Source organism: Boleophthalmus pectinirostris, unplaced genomic scaffold (assembly GCF_026225935.1).
Source record: "Boleophthalmus pectinirostris isolate CB_2022bp ecotype Guang Dong unplaced genomic scaffold, ASM2622593v1 HiC_scaffold_8, whole genome shotgun sequence".
Taxonomy (NCBI): domain Eukaryota; kingdom Metazoa; phylum Chordata; class Actinopteri; order Gobiiformes; family Gobiidae; genus Boleophthalmus; species Boleophthalmus pectinirostris.
This window is the reverse complement of record NW_026571515.1, coordinates 4,179,342-4,204,968: the sequence shown is the minus strand read 5'-3', so window position 1 is coordinate 4,204,968 and position 25,627 is coordinate 4,179,342. Positions and strand designations below refer to the sequence as shown.

Here is a 25,627-nt window from a genome sequence, read left to right as displayed (position 1 = left end):
TTCACAGCTCTTCACTGATTGGCCAGGGTTCTTTGGAAACCATCTAGTGTATTCTGATTCCTGACCTAGTCGCTGAAGAAAAATGAATCTGAGCGGAGGCACTAGGTGGCGCCAGCCTGGCTAACAGCAGGTCACTCACTGTGGTTAATAAGAGAAGCTTTGAGCGAATGACCCGTCAATGAGCTGCAAATGTGCTCGCATTTTCGTGCATAATTAATGAGTTGTGCGCTTATGTAGACTATGTGATGTGGTGAAGACACTTTGACCTCTCGCTCACACCTCTGCAAAGGTTTGGTCATTGCATGTACAGTAATGGGTCATGTGACCTAAATCACATGACTTACTGCCCATTTAAAGAACTGCCTGTTCACCTGTGCTCTATTTGCCCTGAAAAAGACTCTTTGAACTTGGGGATCTGAATTGGAATTGGTTGAAATGGACTTGATTCTAACAAAATCTCTCTCAAAATATCCTACTCGTGTGTTTGCAGATGATGTGGTCTACAGGACCATTGTGTCATTGCTACAAGGAAAATAACCAGATCACAGTTCATTGTCACACAAGAGAAGGCAGTTTCTTGAACCAACCTTTGTTTTCCGTGAATTTGACTGCCATATCATGATGCAAATGTGTTATATTCAAGCGCAGGGGTGGGCAAACTTTTTGACTCAGGGGCCACATAGGGTTCTAAAATTTGACTGAAGGGCCGGACAGAAGACGGGACATGACGTGTTCAGAGCCCGGCTCCATTGCACTGGTATTTACTCTCATGTAGGACGTATTCTGCACTACGCGCTGCAACTTTTAGACATGTAAGTTCCAGAACTCATGAAAAGTAAGACGAGGTCTGCCCCACTGCACACCAAAGGCAAACATGTGTCCCGAGCACGACGCGCGTCTTTGATGCCGTGGACGAACGGGAGAAAAATACTTGACGCGCGTCCGTTGCCCTGGAAACAAGAGCCCGGTCCCGGTCTTTTGGTCCCGGTCTAGTCTCGCTCTACTCTCGGTCTCGTCCTGGTTTAGTCCTGGTCCGGTCCTGGTGTAGTCCTCGCGATCGGCTCGGTGATTGTGGCGTATATATTTATTCTCCGCTCATGTTTGTGGTTCTGGTTCTCGGGTCTTGCTTCCTGATAACGTCGCTGCGTCACTGGATACTGTCCCTGATTGGTTGACGCGGCGCGTCTGACGCAAAAAGTTCAGCATTTTCAACTTCTTGACGCTGACGCCTTGGACGCGCGTCTTGGCCGCTGACGCCAAAACGTTCAAGACGCGCCGCGCTGACGCCGAAAACGCGCCGCAAAAACGCAGGATGCCCTAGTCGCGCGTCCACATAGACTTTACATTGAAACTGGACGCTTTCTACGCCTTGGTGTGAACAGCCCTTCAGAGCGAGCAGACGACACAGAGCTCATATTGACGCATACTCTAACCAATCCTTTAGAATTTCCTAATACAGTGAGTATGAAATGGATGACTTCGTTTTACATAGACTTCAAAGCAGAAACAGTGTAGCCTTATGTCTTGAACACTTCTACCTCATTCATGGTCCGAATACACCGCCCGAAATGACTCCTGTCAATAATTTCCAATAAAGCATTGCGGCCAACAGAAGCCGCCGCACCTCAATGTATAGATAGTGCGCCATCTACCGGGAAACGCCGGAAATGCAAGAAAGATAAAACAGCAGTAAGGTTTATTTATTATAATTTGGTCAAGTTCTGTGGGTCAGTTTGAATGGCTGCATAAGGTCACCGGGCACTAAATAACTGGATACAGTATTGCTGCTTGTAGCTGCCTCCAGTTGACGTAGTGTCACTCACTGGAACTTCAGCAGAAAAAATCCCATGGGCCGAGACAAGATTTTTCTCATAGAGGCAATGTAATCACAAACTGCTCGTGTTCGTCTGACAGGTTCATCTACAGCTTTCAAAAATATCGGAATTTGCTGGCGATTTTGACCTATTTTTTAGATCATAAACTTTTTCTCGCCCTTCAGTTGTTTTAAAAAAAACACTTTATATTCGTTAGCTCCTGCTCCGCTCTAGCTCCTCTCGCTCTGATTGGTCAAAACGATCACGTGATACACGAGCCCGCGCGTATGGTCGCGTGCTTTCGCGTGTGCCCGTGAGAGAAAAGAGCACTACTGCGCATGCCCGGTCGGCCCACTGCCGAAAGTACCTAGCCAAGCTAGGCTAATCCGGGATCATGCGCCAGTAAGCCCTGCCCAGTAATTTGAATGGCGGCCATTATGGATCCTGGGGGTACTTCGCACGGGTTCCTACGGCCCTTTCATTTACGTATGTCAAAGATGTTCAGACACCTATGTCTAATTGACATATCTCAAGACATATTGCGTCAAGCACTAACCATCTTCACATCGATGGTTGTAGTACAATTGATCCATATATCAAGTTGTATTATAGAACATGATACAATATTATAGATTCATTTGAACACATCAAGACCAGAATTAGTGCAGTCTTATGTCTTGAACACTTCTACCTCATTCATGGTCCGAATGACTCCTGTCAATACTTTCCCATAAAGCATTGCGGCCAACAGAAGCCGCCGCACCTCAATGTATATATAGTGCGCCGTCTACTGGGAAACGCCGGAAATGCAGGAAAAATAAAACATTAACAAGGTTTATTATTATTATTTATTCAAGTTCGGCGGGCCGGATTAAAAGGTTTAAAGGGCCGCATATGGCCCCCTGGCCGTAGTTTGCCCATCCCTGGTCTAAAGAAACATTTTAGTCAAAAATTTCAGCACGTTCATCACACACCTGTGTCAGAACACTCACTGTCTGATACAGTTTTAAAATTGACTTTTATAGTCATGTGTCGCTGGGGGCTGCATCCATCAAAAAGACACAAACTGTATAAAAGTCTGTGGTCATTATTCCATTAAAATCCTGTTACACATGTGTGTGTTGTGAGGAGCAGAGCAGTTTTTCACACAGACAGACTCTGGTTTGGACTCTGAGGATGACTGTGGTTCTGTCTGTTTGCTCCTTCATCACGTCTGTGTCTCTTTTTTTACACATTTGAATCTTCAAAGTTTGTATTTAACTCTGCAAACAATAATTTACTTCAGTAAATATATATTCTCAGCCATTTGACAGATATTAAACCATTATTTTCTTGTTAAAATAGTTTTATTTGAATAAATAACTACCCTAGTCTTTAAAAGTTGGAAACATAAACACTGCTGCAGAAAAGTTACACTGTGCGCCTGAATTCATAAATGTAAGAAACAATGAAATACACATGTATTATTGTCTTTTTATGTGTAAAATAGTCAACACTGATGCAGGACATATAGATCTGAAAAATGGGTAGCACCAAATTAAAATTTCTTGCTGATTGTTGTTGATACAAACAAATGTACGGAGAGCATTTAGCATTCTTATTTAGTATTTGAGTAAGTTTTTCTTATGTACAAAACTGTAAAGTTTGGTGTGTGTAGGTGCTACATTAAGAGGTGATCTTTATGTCCCTGTGGGAGTGAAATGCATTTTGAGAAGTCACATATAAATCTATGGATGCAATTCCATCAGAGACAGAGACAAATAAAGACTTAAAGATCATCTATTTAAACTAAGTTACATATATGACCCACTAGTTTTATTTATTTGAAATATTTCAGATGCAGTACTTACCTAATGATCCCACTGTGAGCAGCAGTAGTGCCTCCATGATCGACTCTCAATCACCCCTATAATCCAAACCTCTTTATATGATGTGAGACTCGAATCTGTTTTGTCTTTATGTAAAACAGGAATGTGTGAGGAGGGTTAAGTGTCTTACCCAAGGACACAACAGTGTTCAGTGTGAGAGCTAGAATTACGTTACGTATATCGTAACAGGTTTTTCAGGAAAAATATAGATTATGTGGTTGGGTGGATACAAATGGCTTTATATGGATAAATCTATAATAAAAACTACAAAACAAGAGCACACAGTTTCTCTCCTCTTCTAAACTACAATAAAACCTGCAGCCTGTTCAAGTTTAATGTTGATTGTTATATTTTTTTGTGTTATATTCTGTTGTCCTTAATAATAATAAAAAAGAATGTCATAAATAAATAAACAATATTATTCACCCAAAAGGGATAAGTGTATATATAGATTTTTTACAGTTTCTCTCCTCTTCTAAACCACAATAAAACCTGCAGCCTGTTCAAGTTAATGCAACAGCACCACCTACAGGTTTTAAGAAGTAATACAGGATTCTTATCATGTCACAAAATGACTTTATTTATTAGTTCAGTTTCTCCATCTTCAGACACAGAATATCAGGTTGGCTCAAATGTCAAATGTAAAGAAAAGTTTTCAAAAGCACAAAGAGCATAAAGTCTGGACTGCCACAAAATTAAAGGAGAACTGTGTCATTTTTAGGAGGAGAGTCTGTCACCGTGGAGACGTCATTTCTTTACCTGTTATATTCCACAGTCCAGTATTAAACTTATCTATCTTGCATTTATTTAGTTACAGATGTTTAATATTGCTCAATAAAACCTTTAAAACATTGTTACAGATGGAGGGGTCCTCCTCTCCACAGATCTTCCCCCATCAACCCAAAACATGCACCATAGTTAAACTCCTCCAGCTGAGGTCGTCCTGACCAAGACCAGCTCAAGATCTGCAGATTTGGCCCAGAGGTTCTGCAGGATGGGTCAAATGCAGAGGACAAATTTTACTACGAGGACAATAAAGTGAATCTTAACTTTAACCAGTTGTGATTGTATTTCCTTTTTTAAAACAGTAAGAGCTCAGGACACATACAGCTCATTTAAATCATTTTACTCCAGTAGAAACACAGGGTAGTTGTTGCAAGAAACTACTCAAGTAAAAGTAAAAAATGATTTTGGAGAGACTGCTACTCAATCGTCTGTAGTGTGCGTAGAGAAGCAGACCTCAATCAATTTTCATTCGATCAGAAACATAGGCGTCTAAAAGCGCATAGTGCAAAAATATTGGAAAAAAGTGAAAAACGCCTTATTTTTTTGCATTAAATTGAGCCAAAATCATGTAGAAATGTGTTTTATGAATTATTTTTTTCAATGAATGTTGTTACCACATGTGTTCTTTGCATCTGCAATGCATTTATTGGCAGCTTAGCCAACCCACTGAGGATTTCAGGAAATTAAACATTTTTCAAATTTTTTGTCAAAAAGTGAAGGTTACATACACTAAAATGGCTAAAAAAAAATTTCACGATATTTCCGGAAGAGCAGACCCTCCAATTACTGGTCCTTAGGGTCACAGTCAACAATAAAAACACAAATAAAAAGTATGGCAGACGATGTCAAGTTCAACCCATTTTTGAGACTTTAGCTCCCTGACAAATTGTTTCTGCATGTACATTTTTAACTGTGATTCTGTTCTGCTCCATTACAGAAAAATGTATTGCTTTTATTTATACTAATTATTATTGAGAATAATAGGTGCTTTAAGTCTTCAAATAAGTCTTCACACTGTCCCGCTTCAAACTGTGTCTCTGTTTAAGACAATAGAAAAGTGTGAAAACTAAAGAATCATTTGGTCGTCTTTTACTTTAAAAAGTTTTAAGGACATCTGATGTTGAATGCAGATCTACACTACTGGTCAAAAGTTTTAGAACACCTTCATTCTTCCAGTTATTTTTTGCAGTTCAAGTCGTGCAGGTCTAATGAAGAGCTTGAAATGTAAATACTGAACAGACAGAGGTTCAAAAAAGATAAAAGATACAAAACACAAGTCCAAGCTCTGCCAAAACTACCTCAGGAAAAAAGAACAAGATGGTAAAGCTTGAAAACCTGGCGTGTCCAGCAGCAGCACAGTGTCCAGACTTAAACTCCATGGAGCTGGTTTGGGATGAACTGGACAGAAGAGTGAAGCAACCTAAGTGCCACACATTTATGGAAACTTCTGCAACAGACTTGGGAAGAACTTTCTGAACAATATTTGATTTCTATTGTAAAAAGAACGAGCCACGAGTGTGTTCAGCTGTTATATCTGACAAAGGTCAACACGTTCATGAATCAAAAGTTTAAAATACGTTTTGGTCTGTAAATTAATTCCTTGATTTCCTTTTCAACTCAAAATGTGTATTTGTTCTATGCTTTCATTTCAGAGTCTAATGAAAATAACAATAAACTGAATAATTTTCTGTCAAAAACTGGAAAAAGTGTGGGGTTCTAAAACCAGTAGTGTAATTGTGTCAACAGAATTAAATAATATGTATACACCCCAGTGCCTGTGTGAAGCGGCTGGGATGAAGATCGGCTCTTCCAAGTCCGAGGCCATGGTTCTCGACCGGAAAAAGGTGTCTTGCCCTCTCCCTGCCTCAAGTGGAAGAGTTTAAGTATCTCAGGGTCTTGTTCTCGAGGGAGGGGAGGACGGAGCGTGAGATTGGCAGGCGGATCGGTGCAGCGTTGGCAGTGATGTGGTCGCTGTATTGGACTGTTGTGTGGTGAAGATTTACCGTCTACGTTCCGCTCACCTATGGTCATGAGCTCAGGGTAATGACCGAAAGGGAGGGCAATACAAGCGGTCGAAATGGGTGTCTGGGCGCTCCCTTAGAGATAGGGTGAGGAGCTCAGTCACACAGGAGGAGCTCGAAGTAGAGCCGCTGCTCCTCCACGTCGAGAGGAGTCAGTCGACTTGACTCGAGCATCTGTTTTGGATGCCTCCTGGAGACCTCCCTGGAGAGGTGTTCCGGGCAAGACCTTGGACATTTTGGAGGGACTATGTCTCTCGGCTGGCCTGGGAACGCCTCGGGATCCCCCGGAGGAGCTGGAGGAAGTGTGTGTGGAGAGGGAAGTCTGGGAGACCCTGCTCAGACTGCTGCCCCTGCGACCCGGCCCTGGATAAGCGGAAGAAAATGGAATGGTAAAAATACAATGAAAAGGTTCATTTTCATGCTTAGGTAACATCATATGTGCATTCAGCATGATTTGATCATATTTCATCAACATGAAAAAGTTATTTTTATTATGAAAAATAATATGTAGATAGATGCAGGGATCGAATAAGAGCCAAAGATCCCCCATCAACACAGAAGAACAGTGGATAACTCAATCAATCAATCAATGAACCTGCCCAGAGATGACAGGTGGAAATTAACACTGCTGCTACAACCTGGTACAAACATCTCTCCTGTTCAAGTTCATGTAAAACTTGTGCACTGTCCGTGTCTCATCAAATAAATAAAATAAATAAATAAAAATAAAGCAGAATTTCATTGCACGCAATAGTTTTTCATATTATTTTCCTGCAAATCCATCGACTCCGTGTGCCTCCTGCTCTGCCCTCCCCCCACAGACTGAGCAGCACAAACGAAAGTAAAAGTTGTTAAACACGTGCAGGGTCTTAACAGGATGAGGGTGATTCACAAGATGTCTCTTTATGGCGAGAACTGATTAGGCTCCTGTCGGCCGTAATCTCGTCAACAGAAGCAGGACCCGCCCAAACTCGGCCCGCCTCCTCAGTCCTGCATCAGAGCATCTTGCATCGTGGTGTTCGTCCTCGAGTCTCATCTGTTCAGATCGCTTTAATTGACCCAGGTAAGAGTTTTCTAATCTCACTGTTACGGCTCTGACGCTGTTTGACTCTGTAATTCTTCTCCCTCCAACTCTTTTGTACTTCATGTGGGTTATCAGGAAAACTGCGGTGTTTTTGATGAGACTCGGTGCATTTACGGCGGAAGCTCTTCATTTTACTTTATAATCCATTTAACGGCGCAAATAACGGCTCTGGTGTCGTGTACACTCACGTATGTAACTCATTTATGCTCAGGGTTTCTGTTTATAGACTGTATATTTCATATTTTAGCAGCTTTTATTACATCAGTCATTTACAGGGTCACATTTTCCACATTTGGACTTGTGCGAGTATTTACCTTTGTATTTAGTGGCTGTGCGTTTCTCTATTTCTTAAGTCACATGTTCTTGTGCTGCTTTATGGGCCGCGCAGAAACATAAAGGCCAAAGTTGACTGCTGTCACCTCAGACATGTTCAGTGTATTTCAACATAAAAAATAAGGATGACAGCTCAAACATAATGTTCATGTAAAGGATTTATAGCCGATTTTATGATCCGTTTATATGACATGAAGAGGTGTAGACAACATGACACAGGACCACATGAAATGAAAACACATAGAAATGAGAGCACATTTCACTACATTTCTCAAGATTAAGCTTCAATAAATAACAACTAACTGAACTGTAATAGAATTATGTCATCATGTCTCACAATTACACTGATGTTGCTTTAAACTCACATATTGTCCTAAAAAAAACTTGACAGCTGACACTGTGTAAAAATGATAAAAAGTTGTAATATAATATAATACATCATAACATAATGTTACAGTCAAAGTCTATGACTAAATTAAGTTGTGATTTTCTGCTGGGTCTGATTTTGACTGTGCCCCCCTTTTAACCCCCCCAAATCTCAAACATTTAAAAAGACACAAGACTCAAGTTTCACTTAGATAATATTTCATATATATATACATAAAGTGTGCTGAGTTTGAAATCAAGTCCATGAAATTTAAATAGAATTTTTATCCTGAAATCTGCCAGTTTTCCATGAAAAGGCCCCGTATGTTTTCTACGGCCAAATGTCTGAGAATACTCTCTCTGTGTTTTCAGGCTGACAGAACCATGCCGATGCTGGTTCCCGCACCTAGTCTTGAATCAACTCACGTGTTCACACCAAAAATCAGAGTGTTCAGGAACTGAAAAGTTGGTTCCCAACGGGAACCAAGTAAAAACTTTGTTTTTCTAAGTGAACCGTGACAACACAAAAGACGTCAGACGTTCATCCAGGTCACACGCAGTAAAACAACAAATAAAGAGCACCTGAAACTATCACGTATGAAATTAAAAGTTTTTAGCCTACAAAAACTATTATGTAGCGTTGGTCTCGCATGTACCTGTGTTTGCCTGATAAGATTCCATCTTTGGACTGGGCGTCGCTGTCGTCTTCTCCACAGCAGATCAATGCTGTAGTAAAGCTCAGCGCAGATAAATAATGACTTCTATAAGTACAAACACTTGCTGGTGTCGATAATGCGATCCATGATTGTTATTTTCCTCCATGTGACATCTGTTTTTGTATGGCCTTGTTTTTATGTGGTGGTAAATCCACACCCTCTGTGGATGACGCGTCATGGGTTCATGTAAATTGTTTGAACGTGGGTCGTTCACCAGTGAACACTTTGGTTCCAAGTGGAACTGGTGCGGGAAGCGGCACCGGCATCGTTCTGACTGTCCTGAAAACAGCTTCTGGGGGTTTGGGGGTGTGGAACATTATTTCTGTTAAAGCAGCTGATCTGTTGGAGACACAGAGCTTGAAAAATGCTCAAAGTTCATTGAAGAGGTGTCTAATACTGAGTGTTGTTAAAAGATTCCAAGAAACAAGAACATGTCCAGCAGTTCAAAGTTAAGGTTGAGTTGACATTTTGGTATCAGTGTTTTGGTACAAATATGAAACTGACTCTTCTTTATTCATGTACGATTCAGACTTAGACCAGGAGAGGCCAGGCACTGTTTGATTTCTAAGAGTGTAATAAACCAAGTATCAGTGGAAATCTTCTAGTCTCCCCTCTGCTCTCAGCGGTCCTGGACACATGTTCATGGTGATAGTTGTGTTCATCGTCGTGTTCTCCGTCTGACCTCTGCCGCACGCTAAAACTGTTACACACAGACTATTGATATTTTGTCCAGGTGATGTGTGGGAGCTTCTGCTGATGTAAACATCTCTGCCCCAAACATGAACCTGTGTCCACAGACCGGTGAGTTTATTTGACATTTATTTTGAGGGACATGAAACTTCCATTAATCCTAAAAATGTGAACAATGTTTTCTAATATTTATCTTATTTATTCATGCACATGTATAAATATTTGTCTCCTACATGTCCTCCTATGTCCTTTTGTATTTTCACTTTGTGACATTCAGGCCTCCTTCTCCTGCTCCGAGCAGCGTCTCTCTAAAGAGTGACAGGTCCAAAGATGAACCTCCAGACTTCAGTGAACCCAGGTAAGGACTTTCTTTTCACATCACTCCCTCTCGCTGTTTAAAAAGAAAACACCAGCTTAAACCTAACTCCTTTTTGCCGTTTATTTTGAGTGACATGAACTATAAAACTTGTTTAAACTAAAACAGTGTTTTAGTTTATTTATTTATGCACGTGTATTAATATTTATCTCCAATGTATTTCTTTTTGTATTTTCACTTTCACTTTGTGACATGCAGGCCTCCTTCTCCTTCTGCTCTGAGCAGTGTCTCTGTAAAGAGTGACTGGTCCAGAGGACTACCTCCAGTCTTCAGTGAACCCAGGTAAGGACTTTCTGATCTCACAGTTCTTGCCTCTGACTCTGTTAGACTCCAGCACTGATCATTTGTGTTTGTGTATTCTGTTTCAAGGCCAAACGAATTCTCCAATTCCAGCAGTGTTTCCAGCACAAATGATGCTTCCGACTGGGACAATCCAAGGTACATGGCACGTCCAGACTGACATCATTTCTGGGACTTAGTTACTGACCTGAGGACATGTCTCATTTTGTCCTTATTGACATGCTCCTGCACTGACCCATGTCTGTCGAAAAAGTGAAGAGTTTAGAAGAGAACCTACAACCTTCAGTGTTTACATTTGTATTTGTATATTTAAAGGCCCCACGAAACCACAACCTCCAGCAGTGTTTCCAGGTCAATCAATCAATCAATCAATCAAACTTTATTGTATATGCACTTTTCATACATTTGAAATGTAGCACAAAGTGCTTCACATGCAACAGAAACATTTTAATACATTAATTAACCCCCCCCCCATACCACAGTTTAAACAGAAACATAAAAACTACAAAACTAATAAACATAAAGCTCTTAAAAGTTATAGTAAAAATTAAAAGTGTATAGCTAAGACCAGATGGAGACAAAATAAATAGTAATGATAATTTAATTAAAACTACCATAATAATAACAATAATAATGATAATTTTAAGTTAAAACAGGTAAAAGTTTCAGTTAAAAGCTAAATTAAAAAGATATGTTTTAAGTTTACTTTTAAAAATATGAACACTCGCAGCGGACCTCAGATCCTCAGGCAGACTGTTCCACAGACGGGGGCCGTAAAAGCTAAAAGATGCCTCACCGTGAGTTTAGTTTGAACTCTTGGGACAGTTAAAAGGAGACTACCTGAGGACCTGAGAGTCCGAGAGGGCTCATATGATAAAAGCAGATCAGATAAAATAAATAGGACTAAGACCATTAAGAGCTTTATAAACCAATAAAAGAAAGGTCCTCAGAGGCAGATCCTTCCAGCGAGGATCATTCAAGGTAAGAAACACATCTTCAGAGACCTCTGTAACCATGACGACTAGAGCTTCAATGTGATACTAGGATGGGATCTTATTGTATCTAGTGGTTTATAAATTTCGTGTGTGCTCCGCCGATCTACGGGCTTCGCCTTTGGTTACCTCTCTCCGGTGCAAGGCCAGCCTCTGAGAAAGATCAAAGCAGTCACCGCGCCAAACATGCCAACAGCCTGGCACATGCCCGCGAACCCGGTGCCCTATAAATACCAGGCCGCTAGCCACATAACTCCCTTCTTCTCTCAGAGCTCTACAAGCCCAGCTCCTCTGAGAACTTCTCCAACTGTCAGCGAGTCGCTGCGATGACACTATCTCGACCGCTTCTGATTCCCGAGCATCTCGCCGCGAGCCAGTAGACCTGCTGCCAATGTTGCTCACTGTTGATGCTGTCAGGACCCAGAACCCACTTCCTCTCCAGCCTCCAGAACCGGCGCAGAGGGATGTTATCCTCGGGCTAGCGTCACAGGCCCAGGCTAGGGCACGAGTAGCGATACTGTCCCGCTGTACCGTCCCTCACCAAGCTAGCTAAGCAGGAATGGGGGAACTCGCTTTCTGCTAAGGGACCGGTGCGGGGGTACCTGGAGGGGGCGTGGCACAATGTCTCTAGTGTGCCGCCTATTGAAGACTCCGTCAGGCTCTGCCTGCTCCCATCTTCCACCCCTTGGCTCGGTGGAAGACACACCCTTCCCTCGGACAGAGATAGGCGTATGGCGGGCTCTTGGATCGCTGTTATGCTAACGCTAACCAGGTGATGGTGTTAGCTAACATCATGGCTTTTCTGCTCGGCTCCTTTGACAACATTTGCCATGAGCATTCGGAGCTCACGCCAGAGGACATTGGGGAAATCCAGAACACGGAGGAAGCCCTGTTGAGGATGTGCCAGGCACAGTGTGGCTTTTGCCACCGCGAACCAGACAGAAGGAGGACAAGCACTTGGAGAACCCGGGATCGAACCGCAGCCCAGGTTCCAGCTGACTCCGCACCCACTGCTGGCCCAGTGATGGGAGCCAACACTCAGCGTGAGGGGAGCGCAGTTTTCTCGTGCTCTTCATGTGTTTCCAAATATGCTAATAAAAGTCTGTTACTTTGCCCAAAAGAGTAAAACCTCTTTAGCTCCAGTACACGCCTTTTGCCCAACTACTACTAATGCCGGTAGCACTCGGGCTATTCCTGGTGTGAGCTCAAGCCGCTCTCCTGCACTCACCAATCCTGCAGAAACACAGATGTTTACTCATATGCTAGCGAAGACTGCTGCTTCCAGTACAACTGTCTCCCATTCTGCTACTCCCGTGACCCACGCACTTTCTCCACATGTGTAGAGGCGGCGTTGGAGCCCTTACGTCAACAGGGCATTCGGATCTTGACCTACATCGATGACTGGCCGGTCCTTGCGTCTTCTTGTCACGAGGCGGAGGTACACACAGCCCTGATTCTGCATCACATCTCCAGGTTGGGTTTTGTGGTGAGCAGAGAAAACAGCGTGTTCTGTCGGGCTCAGTGGGCCACTTACTTGGGCCTAGAGCTGGACTCATGCACAATGCATACATGGCTCACCAGGGAGAGGCACAGAGTGCTACTCACCCTAGCCAGGAGTCTGATGGCCGCTCCATCAGCCCCATCCCACCAAGTGCGGTCTGTCCTGGGGAGGATGGCCTCGACTCATCCAGTGGTGCGCCTGGGACTGCTGCACATGCACAGACTCCAGCACTGGTTCGCTCGGCTCCATCTGCACCCTACAAGGGACAGGCAGAGAGCAGTGACTCTGTCCCCAGCAGCGCTGGAGGACCTCAGATGCCCCACTAGGTGGAGGTGTTCACAGAAGCCTCACTCGCTGAGTGGGGAGGGACTCTCGGCCAGTTGGTGATAGGTGGCACATGGGAGTCACCACTGGCCCACATCAACTTGATGGAGATGGTAGCAGTGCAGAGGATGCCCCTGCACTTTGCCCCCCAGATTACAAGGGGAACACGTCATGGTCAGGTCAGACAACATGACAGTTGTGGCCTACTTGAACAGACAAGGGGGACCCAGGTCTCCTCCTCTGCATCGGAAAGCAGCGGAGATCCTGCTATGGGCAGACTCTTGCCTGGAGTCTCTGAGAGCACGCCATGTACCTGGAGTGCTCAACATCAGGGCAGACAGAATGTCCTGAGGGGGGCCTTTGCCTGACGAATGGGGCCTTTCACCAAGCATAGAATTTCAGGTCTGGGACAGGTTTGGTCACCCCAAGGTCGACCGTTTTGCAAGTGCAGAGAATGCACAGTGCCCACTCTGGTCTCACTCAGAGCCACCACTTGGGGTAGACACTCTAGCACACCGGCTGTGGCCCGAGATACCAGATCAGATACCAGAAGTGTGATCAAGGTTAGAGCACTCATTCCCCTCACCAATGCATCTGAGAGGGATTCACGGCTGAGGTTGTTGTGTCCTGTCCGAGCTCTACGCTGTTACGTTGAACGGACGACAGCCTTTTGCACTTCGGGACCAGAGGCTGTGGGAACCAAGTATCGTCCCAATGTTTTGCTCACTGGATTCGTGGAGACATTATGGCAGCATATGAGGCTTTTGGTCGCCCCTCTCCTGCGGTCATTAGGGTGCACTCCACACTATGCTTGGAATATCAAGTCCACAGGACTTTGTGTTACTGCGCCAATCCCGAGAGCCTATCCAGCTGGGGGTATATTTATCCCTATGGCCTTTGCCTAGGTGGGTAACCAATAGCGAAGCTCATAGGTTGGCGGAGCAGACATGAAATAGTAGTTGCAGTTACTTGTCGTAACTATAGTTCTATGAGTGTGTGCAAGCCCACCTGCCTTCAGGCCCTGCTGGATTGTCTCCCTCTATGAGCTGATTTGATGAAGGGAGTTATGTGGCTAGTGGTCTGGTATTTATAGGGCACCAGGCGGTAGGTATGACTGGCGTGGTGACTGCTTTGATTTTTCTCAGAGACTGGCTTGGCCAATAGTAACCAATAGCGAAGCCTGTTGGTGGGCTCATACACACTCATAGAACTATAGTTATGTCAAGTAACTGTAATTTCTTTGCCATAAAGAAATAATATTTTTTCTCCTTACTTATTCATGCTCTGAAATAAACATTCAGGCAAAACATAGCAGCTAAATGGATAACTTAAAAAAGGAAAAAAGTTCATTAGGACAGGAGTGGCAGTCTCTCCAATGGAAGCCCATTTCTACCAGTAAATAAAAAATAAAAGCCTCACAGAAAGTCACAATTATGAGTTTAAAAGTCATAATTCCGACCAGGCCTGGTAATCAGGCATACAGGTGCATTTCCCTGGTGAGCCGATAGTCCTCAGGGCTGATGTGTTTTTTTTAGTTTTTTTTCTAACTTAGAGACACAATTCAGAGGGGGCGGTCCATTGGTCCATCTGTAATATGGACAGTGGACTAAACCAATCAGGACATAGTAGCCTACGAAAGCAGACCCACCCCTTTCCCGCACTGATCCTGCCACTTTCATAGGGTTGAGCTTGAAACATAGAGAAAGCTTAGCAGAAGAAATGAAGTACGGAGAAGTTAAAGAATCTCACTATAGACGCTGCGAAATGTATGAAAATAACAGACATATTTGCTGGAAGGGCTGCTGTAGCCCCCACGTCCTCTGCAGTGCAGGTTGTTGAAAGTGAAGACAGCAGCAGTGAACAGGGAGAGAAGCAGCCAGAGATTATTGACAGGGAACCCGAAGGACAGAGTGACCAGGGACAGGCACAGCAGGTAAGCAGGTAGTAAAATGTTAAATTAGATCAGAGTGATACTGTCAACACGGCGGGGAAGGGACTGCCCTCGGTCAGTATCGCCTCAAGGGACCTCTCCACGTGTATTGAGGGCAGTTGATCCCACGGCCCCGGGAAGAGGGTTAGAGGAGCTGTAGGGCACGGCCGCAGAAAGCTGCGAGCTCCAGGTGGGCGGCTGTGTGCCGTGCCGTGAAAGAGCACAACTGATCCCGTGCCGTGGGATAGAGGTCAGTGCAGGACAGAATTTTCAGTCCAGCTCCCACCCAGAGAATTGTAATTTTCATTCCGCATCTGCGATATTTTGTCCCGCTCTCGCCCGCAAATTGGGGACGTTCACATTCTTAAGCTCAAACATTGAGAAGTGAAAAGGAATTAGTCCTATCTAAAATGTGCGTGAGATTAGACCACGTCCACAAATTTAGGCTGCTTAAAATGTTTTTATTAATGCCAAATAAAATACCCAACACAAATGATGCATGATAGGCAGTTTATCACTCCACCCACCCGCTCCCGATTTGTGCAGTCCTGCTCCCGCCCACGATGAACTTTAAAATGTGACCCGCACCGCACTGTTTTGCGTCAGGTCCCACGGGAGGCCCAGGAGAGCGCAGAGCTTTACTGTGGGATCAGCTGCACTCTTTCATGGCATTCTTCAGCAGCCAGGTGCTCCAGGCGCGACTGTAGGTCTAAACCAGCTCTGAACCAGATCTAAACCAGGTCTAAACAATTATAATTATCATAGTTATTATTAGTAGTATTAGTAAAGATTTACAATTTGTTTGCTATTTATCTGAGCATTTCCTGGGAACACATACATAAATTATTCTGTTGTGCTCTGCTAATTATGAGGAACCGATCTAAGCCAGAAATGCCAGGGCCGTTTTTTTTTTTTGTCCCAGTCCAGCCTTGATCATGACTTATTTTTTATTTACTGGCGGAAATGGGTTTCCATACTCTCTTGAGCGGCAAGCAAAAAAAATAATAATAATGATGAAATAAAATAAAATAAAAAGAGGCACGTCATTTGGGCTCCAAGTGTTTTTTTCCACTATCAGCTCCAAAAAAATCTAAAATCAAACACTCCAGAGCCTAACCTCCAATTCACGCCAAGACACATCAGCGCGTAAGCGCAGCAGCACAGCACACGAGCAGCAGACGCGCAGGTTTAGCTTTCCATTGTAATCAGTCTGACAGTCCACACTGGCAGTGTCATACATGGGTCCAACAACCGTCATGACGCTAATGTGCTGCTCAAGATAGATTTCTAATTTTGCAGCATCAATGGAGCGTCTCCAAGGTTTTTAGCTAAGGAAACTAAAGAACCCCGAGCCCGTGGAATTGGGTGTCCACAAAGCGCGATTGGGCAACGGCTGCCCTTACCTTCGTGGGGTGCAGAGCTCAACGCCGGTCCTTTCACCTGCGGTCACCTGACAGTCTACATGGGTTCATCTCCGAGCCCACCCCGACAGTGAGTCCTGGCTTAGTCCTGGCTTAGTCCTTGCTTAGTCCTGGCTTAGTCCTCCTTGTTCAGTCCTGGAATCAGTCGTGAGTTAGTCCTGGGTTAGTTCTGGTTCAGTCCGTGGTGTTTCTTCTGCTAATGCCTGTGGGTTAGGGTTAGTGATGACAGTTGAGTCGAGCCTTCATACTGATAATACGTAGACCCGTAATCCTACTGAAGAAAGTGTAACCATTTCATTTTGTTTCGTGATTGTAATTCTTGAAGTCATAACTTTTCTGTTCATATTCTGATGGATTCTTTAGTTAGAATGATTTTAATCTGTGTGTGATTTATCAAGGACACGCGCGGGTAATGGGTGTAATGTTAATGGGTCTGGGCAGATTTGATATAAATCATGGGTTAACAGGAGGGTGTGGGTCTCCAAAAACTGACCTGTGCAGGACTCTGGTTCATACCCATGTTAAGAACATTTTAAGAACGTTTTAAGACAAATCCACACAAATGCCATTGTGACAACGATGCCCAAATTTTCCCCTCCTTGTGGCGAGCAATAGCACCAGCTGACAGTCTGAAAAACCCAGCTGCTCTTCGTGCCAGCCACGGTGTAGCCGACGAGGGAGCACCCCAGTCCCACTAAAGCCACAGCAGCAGTACGATGTTCTGTCCAGCAGCCTCAAGCAGTGATGTGACTGCTCGGTTTCAAACTGGGGTAATAGGGCCATAGAAAGACAGAGTATCCACGATCTCACTGCCTAGACCCGCTCATCTGCTTGCAGCTTTGCCTTTGGTTCCTGGGTTCAGGAAGAAATGTGTTGTGGAGCAACAGTGGAGGGACCTAAAAATGGACAGCAGACCAGATTAAAAAAATGAAAAAGGAGAATTTATTTTACAAAAAGTGGAATGCAGGGCTGGAGCAGGACTGAAGCGAGTGGGTTTCAGGCAGGAGATGGCAGGGATCACTGGAGAAGAGCGCAGGTAAGTAAAAATGTCGATGAAAGGAAAGTAGCAAAACTCGGTAGTGAGGAGCCAAGGGGTTCACCGTGTGTAGGTCGAAAACAATTTGGCAGAGTCTCGCAGGTGAGCAGGTCTAAAGTAGTCAGGCTCTTGATTGCTCACACACACACACACACACGGCAAAGGAGGGAGGCGAGCACCAGTCATGACAAAATTAGCTTTACTGGGCACTTTTGAGTGCCACTCCATGAGGAAAACATGGGCAAAAACAAAAAAACAAAACAAAAACAGTCTGTTTTAAAACTCAAACCCCAACCCCTTTACAAAGTACAACTAACAGCACAACTAAGGGAACTTAGTAACATAACACAATAAGTGAGTGATGGATCAATCTTACTTCTCATCTGGAGGAGGGCATCTGTTCCAGGAACCTTTTTTAAAACAGCAAAGCAGGTGTACGAAGGTTCATTGGTTTGTGAAATAAATACTGATGTATGTATTTATGTAGCAGCCATTTTAGAACTCCTTTATTAATTGTAAATCTTAATGGAATGACTGTCATGTTACACAGGCATGTTTTCCTGCATGTTTGTTACTGTAAATTAATATTTTACCATATTTCCAGTTCTGAAGGAGAGGAAGAGGAGACACTATTTGATGAAATGGGCTTCCCAAAACTCACACCAGGTACATGTTCATACATATGTACATATATTTTCAAGCATTTCATTCTTTTACTTTTAATCATTTTAACAATTGTTTAATCATTTTCAACTAGATTCAACAAAACAACTGAAAATACAAAATACAAAAACAACAGAAAAATATGAAAAGGGCGTCAAGGAGAAGCTTGATTCAGCAATATATGACATGAAAACAAATAACATTAAGAAGATTGATGCTTTGTTCAAACTAGAACGAACTGTCCTGACTGTAGGTGTGGCTGGGATTGGAAAAACTTTTCAAGCCAAGAAATATGTAAAAGACAAAAAAAAGTCTAAAGGAAAACAACTGAAGATTTTTCTGGACCTTGAGAAGTTAAATTCTAAACAAATGCAAAGTTTGACAGATCTGCTCAGTGACTGCTTTGAGGGTTCCAATCAAAGTTTCAACTACAGCAGTGAAGAGATGACCATCATCCTGGACGGACTGGACAAATGCACTCTCCCTCTGGACTTTGAAAACAACAAGACACTGAAGGACATCACACAGAGCGCTCCAGTGGACGAGCTGCTGACAAACCTGCTGCAGGGGAACCTGCTTCCCTCTGCTCAGCTGTGGATCCTGACCAGACCTTCAGGACAGAACAAGATCCCAGAGAAATACATCCACTCAGTCACAGAGTGCGGAGGTACCAAGTATTCTGTTATGTGTATCAAATACAAATATATCATGCTATAATCCTACAGTGCTATTATATAATAATGTTCAGATGTTTGATAATGATTAGTGTGACTCCCACTGTCAGCCTGCAGTTTAAAGCAACTCTACAGATACAGTAGAATATAGTAAAGTAAGGAATTTTCTTTATATAATTGTGTATATGTGTATGTATTTTTACAGAGACTGTGGAGCGCCACAAGAGACTTGCATCAAAACTGAAAGAAAGGTTTAAAAAAGAAAAAGAAATTCAAGACACAAAAAAGACCGAGCTCTTCTATAAGAGCAGAGATGCAAATCCTGTGAAGATCTCATCACTCTCAGATCTATTCAAATCAGAGAAAGAGGAGAGAGTCCGCACTGTGCTGACAGAGGCAGAGAAAGGGCTGGACCGCTCTTTCCACGTGCAGGAATTAATCAAAAATTGGGCAAAGGCAGAATCTATTTTAGGACGGGCGGCAAGTGGTTTCTCTTCATGGTTTGGGCGGAAAGACAAAGAGAAGGCAGTCCTCCTGTTTCCACTCATGTCTTCAAAACTTCTTTTACAAAAGGAACTGAGTTTTGTGGAACTTCTGAACCAATTTTTCAAAGAAACTGAGCAGTGTGTCATGTCTGACTATAAGAATCTGAGCTGTGTGTTCATCGTGGACGGTCTGGAGGAGTTTAAAGTGGACTGGACGGTGGAGGACAGAGTGAGAGACGTGTACGAGTCTGCCCCAGTGACTGTTCTCCTGAGCAGCCTGATCAGAGGAGACCTGTTCCCCTCTGCTCTCGTCTGGATCACCTCCACACCTGATGCTGCTCAGCCAGTGCCCCCAGAGCTCCTGCACCGGACCACTCACATACGAGGTAAGACCAACCAGTAACGGCTCATTATCAGAGATGAGAGATATATATCGATGGAAGGATGACTTTGTAATGGTTTTAAAGATGTGCAACGCTAAACTTGTTTTTTGTCAAAAATAGAAAAAAACATATTTTCTTTTCTTTGAATCATGAATTGTGTGATTCAGTTTTGTAATTTAACAACCAATTTTTGTCCTAGATAAAAATGCTCTTGATGAACTCTCCAAAAAACTGAAAGACAAAATCAAGCAGAGAGTGAAGAGACAAGAGATGGAGACTGAACTGTATGAGATCAAATCTGACAAGCAAGAAAAAGTCCTCCTCTCAGAAATATTAACCCGCAGCAAAGTGAGAACAGTGCTCACCACAGGAGTCCCTCGAATCGGCAAAACCTTTTACTCTGAAATGTTCCAGTTGGATTGGGCAGAAGGGAAATTTAAAACTGACTTTGTTATTTCAATTCCTTTTGATGAGCTCAATCCATCCTCACACAAAAGCCTAAAGGACCTCCTCAACCAGTACTTGGACTGTAAAGTGTCCAAGGGCTGTTACTACGATGAATATAAGATCCTCCTCATCCTGGACGGACTGGACAAATGCACTCTCCCTCTGGACTTTGAAAACAATCAGGAACTGAAGGACATCACACAGAGCGCTCCAGTGGACGAGCTGCTGACAAACCTGCTGCAGGGGAACCTGCTTCCCTCTGCTCAGCTGTGGATCCTGACCAGACCTTCAGGACAGAACAAGATCCCAGAGCAGCACATCCACTCAGTCACAGAGTGCAGAGGTGAGTATTCACGCTCACACATTTAATACAGTTTATACACAGGCCAGTCCCTCTTCTCTGCACCACAGTGAACACTCGTCTCATACTGAGAAGGTGAACCTAAAAGTGCACACGACAGGTTAGACTACTCATCCTACGAAAACATAGTTAAAGTCATTCTTTTTAAGATTTTACTAAACATTTTCCCCACTTTGACCGTGTTTTTATGCTTAAAAATGTACTTCCTGGTTGGAAAGGGATAGGGAATTCCATAACTTTTACCTTGTAACAATCTTGTACAGTAGGACAAATCTCCTCTAATTTACACAGAAATTATTACTGGACAGATTATTAAAAATATAAGAAAACACCTCTGTTTTGTTGAAATAATGTTTAAAATATTGGGGGAAAAATTTGTGTGTAAATTGTGACAAACTTTTAGACAGAATGCTCCCATTGGGATGTTGTCATCATGGAACTCTCAAATAAAACTTCCTATAATTTTTAACATATTTTTTAACTTTTCATCGGAAATTGCTTCTTATTTTGTCTTAATCATTTATTATCCCATGTATTCTCCCACCAAAATATTAAGTCAAAATATGAGCATCATCAGAACCTGTAATACGCACTTTAACCTTAAAGGAGATCTATTTCATAAATTCAACTTTTCAACATATTTAACCATAGTTTTTTTTTTTCTTGTCTTCATTTTTTTAAAATATGCCCATTCTTCTGAGGTTAAACTACCCCTGCGCAAATAAGTCTTGTACACAAGGAGGGAGCATATGATTCTATGTAGGCCTTGTACATCACTACATCTGTACTCAGGATTTTAAAAAAAGTATTTTTTGCTTGACAAAAAGAGGATTTGTCGGTGTGGGGTAATTTTCTTGATTAACAATTCTAATAACCTTCTGGAGTATAAAAAATAATCATTAATAATTGATTTATAAGTGTTCATCCATTTTTGGAGTTGGTCACAAGCAACAGCCTGTCACTATTTGCTCAATTACTTCCATTGTGGTTTAAAATAGTGATGCACCAATCCATCTTATTCAGTTCTGATTTTAACACTGCAGCTTTAAGTATCCACAGGTACCTGATATCAACCAAGCAGAGACTGAAAACAGCATTTATTTTCTTTAAACTAAATAAAATAAGACAAACCCAATCCAAATGTAGCTGCTGTTTATCTCACAAGCATCTACAGAATAGATTTGTTTAAAGTTCAAACATTATGAGACTTTCTTGACCAGTGATCATGATCAGTAATATTTTTATCACACCATCACAGGATATCGGCTCAACCCATATTTGCAGACTAATATCCAATCCAGTAAAATTTTCTGTATCTGTGCCAGTATCTGATACCAGTATAGTACTGGTGCATCCGTTTAAAATAAAAATCTGTACTTGTACTTGGTTTGGTCATATTTTCTTATTTATGATTTTTAGAGTCCGAGAAGAGGCGGCAGAAGCTGAAAACAAAGCTGAAGACCATTTTTGAAAAAAAGTTTGTTTTTGAAGAAAATCCATCCCACCCAAACCAGAAAAACACAGAACACATCAGACCAGACAGAGTGGATAGAAATGGAAGAAAGCAACAAATCACAGTGTCTAGTCTGTTTGAGAAAGAAGCAGGTAAACCAGTAAGAACCGTGTTGACCATCGGAGAAGCTGAGATTGGGAAGTCCTACCTGGTGCGGAAAGTCTTACACGACTGGGTTACGTCTGACTGCAGACGGCCTTTTAGTGCCAATAAACAGACAACAGTCTTTCCTCTCACATATTCACTAGTTAACACACTCACACAAACACTGAGTTTTGTGGAACTTCTAAACAAAGTCTTCAAAGAAACTGAGCAGTGTGTCATGTCTGACTATAACAAGCTGAGCTGTGTGTTCATCCTGGACGGTCTGGAGGAGTTTAAAGTGGACTGGACTGTGGAGGACAGAGTGACAGACGTGTACGAGTCTGCCCCAGTGACTGTGCTCCTGAGCAGCCTGATCAGAGGAGACCTGCTCCCCTCTGCTCTCGTCTGGATCACCTCCAGACCTGATGCTGCTCAGCCAGTGCCTCCAGAGCTCCTGCACCGGACCACTCACATACGAGGTAAGACCAATCTTACACAGAAAAAATGCTCTGTACCAGATTTAGCTCAAGCTTCCTTCCATCTGCAGTCCTTGGTCAGATACAGAGGCATTAAAGAGCCTATTTACATAAAGCAACATGACAACATTTCAAAGGTCTCCTTAAATAACCACAATCCTATTCAACATTAAACATTTAAAACTGTCAAAATTCAGAGTAATTCCCATAAATACAAAATTTCATATTCGTAAATATCTTTTAAAAATACTCAAATTTCATTAATGAAACACAAGACTTCTACATCTACATATATACATACATTAGGGCTGAACAAAATTTTTTTTAATCGTATTCGTATTAATTGCATGAGTTCCTGTGATTAATCACAATTAAACGCAAAACCCAATAATGAATTCAAAAGTAGCACATAGTGCACTTTTATTGGAAATGTAAACAAAAGTGCCATACATTTGTTGTCCATCCATCCATTTTCTTCCACTTATCTGGGGCTGGGTCATGAGGGCAGCAGTCTGAGCAGGGACTCCAGACTTCCTTCACTCCCCACTTCCTTCACTTCCTCCAGTTCCTCTGGGGCGACCCCAGGCCAGCCCAGAGACATAGTACCTCCAGCGTGTCCTGGGTCTTCCCCGGGGCCTCCTCCCGGTGGGACATGAACATCTCCCCAGGGAGACGTCCAGGAGGCATCAGAACAGATGCTCAAGCCACCTCAGCTGCTCCTCTCCACATGAAGGAGCAGCGGCTCTACTCCGAGCTCCTCACATGTGACTGAGCTCCTCACCCTATCTCTAAGGGAGCTCTCAGCCACCCTGCAGAGGAAACTCATTTTGACCACTCGTCCTTTTGGTCATTACCCAGAGCTCATGACCACAGGTGAGGGGAGGAACGAAGGTTGATGGTAAATCGAGAGCTTTGCTTTTCAACTCAGCTCCCTCTTCAACACAACGGTCCGATACAGCGACCGCATCACTGCAGACGCTGCACCGATCCGCCTGTCAATCTCACGCTCCATCCTCCCCTCACTCGAGAACAAGATCTTGAGATACTTGAACTCCCCCACTTGAGGCAGGGACTCTCCACCCGGAGAGGGTAAGACACCTTTTTCCGGTCGAGAATCATGGCCTTGGATTTGGAGGAGATGATCTTCATCCCAGCCGCTTCACACTCGGCTGCAACCTGCCCCAGTGCACATTGTAGGTCCTGGCCTGATGAAGCCAACAGGACAACATCATCTGCAAACAGCAGAGATGAGATCCTGTGGTCTCCAAACTGGACTCCCTCTGGCCCCTGACTGCACCTAGAAAATCTATCCTATTCTGTATATTCTATCTGTTCATAAATACAATGAACAAAAATGGTGACAAAGGGCAGCCCTGGTGGAGTCCAACATGCACCCACATGACCCGACGCAAATCAGTGCGGCGTGGGACACATTTTGAAAGCTCATTGTGGGTGTGGGCGGGAGTGGGACTGCACAATGCGGGAGCAGGCGGGTGGGATGATAAACTACAGTCCTTTAAACTAAATATGAGTGTAAAGTAAAAAATACAAATTATTAATGTTTGCCTATCATACATCATTTGTGCCGGATATTTTATTTGGCATTAATAAAAACATTTTAAGCATCTTAAATTTGAGGATGTGGTCTAATCCTGCACACATTTTGGACAATTCCTTTTCCCTTCTCTGTGTTTAATAGAGATTAAGAAAGTGAATGTCCACATCTTGTGAGATTTGACGACAAAGTAAAAACACATTACATACCCAGAAGATAAAATACAAAACATAGAAAATACAAAGAAAACCTAGAATGATAGACCTGTTCCCATGCATGTTGAACTCAGGAAGGGCTCCTCTTACATTTGATTGCTGATCAGATTACACTAAGCCTCATTTTCTGTGTCTTATTGCAATTATTTTATTTTCTTAATTGTATTTCCAGAGAAACCAGATATTGTGAGCCAGCGTAACCTCAAGAGGACGTTGATAAAACAGTACGAGTGGGTGTCTGAAGGTGTAGACAGATGTAAGACCACTGGTGTTTCCCTGAGGGACGTCTACACCAACCTTTACATCATTGAAGAGGAGAGAGATGAGGTCTGCCAACAAGTGAGAGCCAACTGGTCCAACGGGGAAAGAACATTGAACTGAGGAAGGAGATTCCCATTAACTACAAGGACATTTTCAAACCCTCTCCTGACAGACCAAATGATGATATCAAAACTGTACTTACAACTGGAATAGCAGGCATTGGAAAAACCTTTGCCTCGATGAAGTACATGTTGGACTGGGCTGAGGGAGCCTCCAGTCAGAACGTAAACATGACCTTCCCTCTTCCTTTTCGAGAACTGAACCTGAGAAAGGACAAGGAGCTCAGTTTGGAAGAACTTCTATATGACTTCTACCCCTGCATGAAGACATCAGAAATAACCAACTATGAACAGTACAAAATCCTGTTTGTTCTCGATGGATTGGATGAGTGTCGTTTAGATCTTAACTTTGACTCGCAGCCGATTTTGTCAGATATTACTCAGAAAACGACACTGAATAATCTTTTGACTAACTTGATTGTTGGAAACCTGCTTCCCAAAGCTCAGCTCTGGATCACCTCCCGCCCTGCTGCGTCTCAGTGTATTTCTGCTGACAAAGTGGCGCGAGCGACTGAGGTCCGAGGATTCAACGATGAGCAGAAGGAGGAGTATTTCAAAAAGCGATTTGATTCAGCTTTGGCTGAGAAAATCTTGTGTCATGTAAAAGAGTCCAGATGCATTTATTTGATGTGTTATATTCCTGTTTTCTGTTGGATCACCTCCGAAGTTCTGAAGTCTTTCGTACAAAATGATCACCAGGGGATCCCAAAGACCCTGACAGATCTGTTCATTCACTTCCTTCTGCTGCAGTGCACACAGGCCAATGCCAAGTACAATGAGGACACAGAAGAAGGTTCAAAAACCTGGAATGAAAGAAATGTGAAAAACATCTT

At 43.1% G+C, this 25,627-nt stretch overlaps 1 protein-coding gene across 1 annotated transcript in view; it reads left to right on the top strand.

The window, feature by feature from the left end:
- LOC110160366 (uncharacterized) overlaps nt 1-25,621 on the top strand; it is a 58,764-nt gene extending 33,143 nt beyond the window's left edge. Inside the window, exons 10-19 of the mRNA XM_055166124.1 lie at nt 9,956-10,036; nt 10,424-10,492; nt 10,670-10,705; nt 11,297-11,335; nt 18,163-18,224; nt 18,316-18,888; nt 19,101-19,766; nt 19,963-20,553; nt 21,991-22,647; nt 24,587-25,621. Coding sequence (XP_055022099.1) covers nt 9,956-10,036; nt 10,424-10,492; nt 10,670-10,705; nt 11,297-11,335; nt 18,163-18,224; nt 18,316-18,888; nt 19,101-19,766; nt 19,963-20,553; nt 21,991-22,647; nt 24,587-24,795 — 2,983 coding nt within the window. The 3' untranslated portion in view covers nt 24,796-25,621. The remainder of the gene's footprint in view (nt 1-9,955; nt 10,037-10,423; nt 10,493-10,669; nt 10,706-11,296; nt 11,336-18,162; nt 18,225-18,315; nt 18,889-19,100; nt 19,767-19,962; nt 20,554-21,990; nt 22,648-24,586) is intronic.
- The last annotated feature ends 6 nt before the right edge of the window (nt 25,622-25,627 follow it).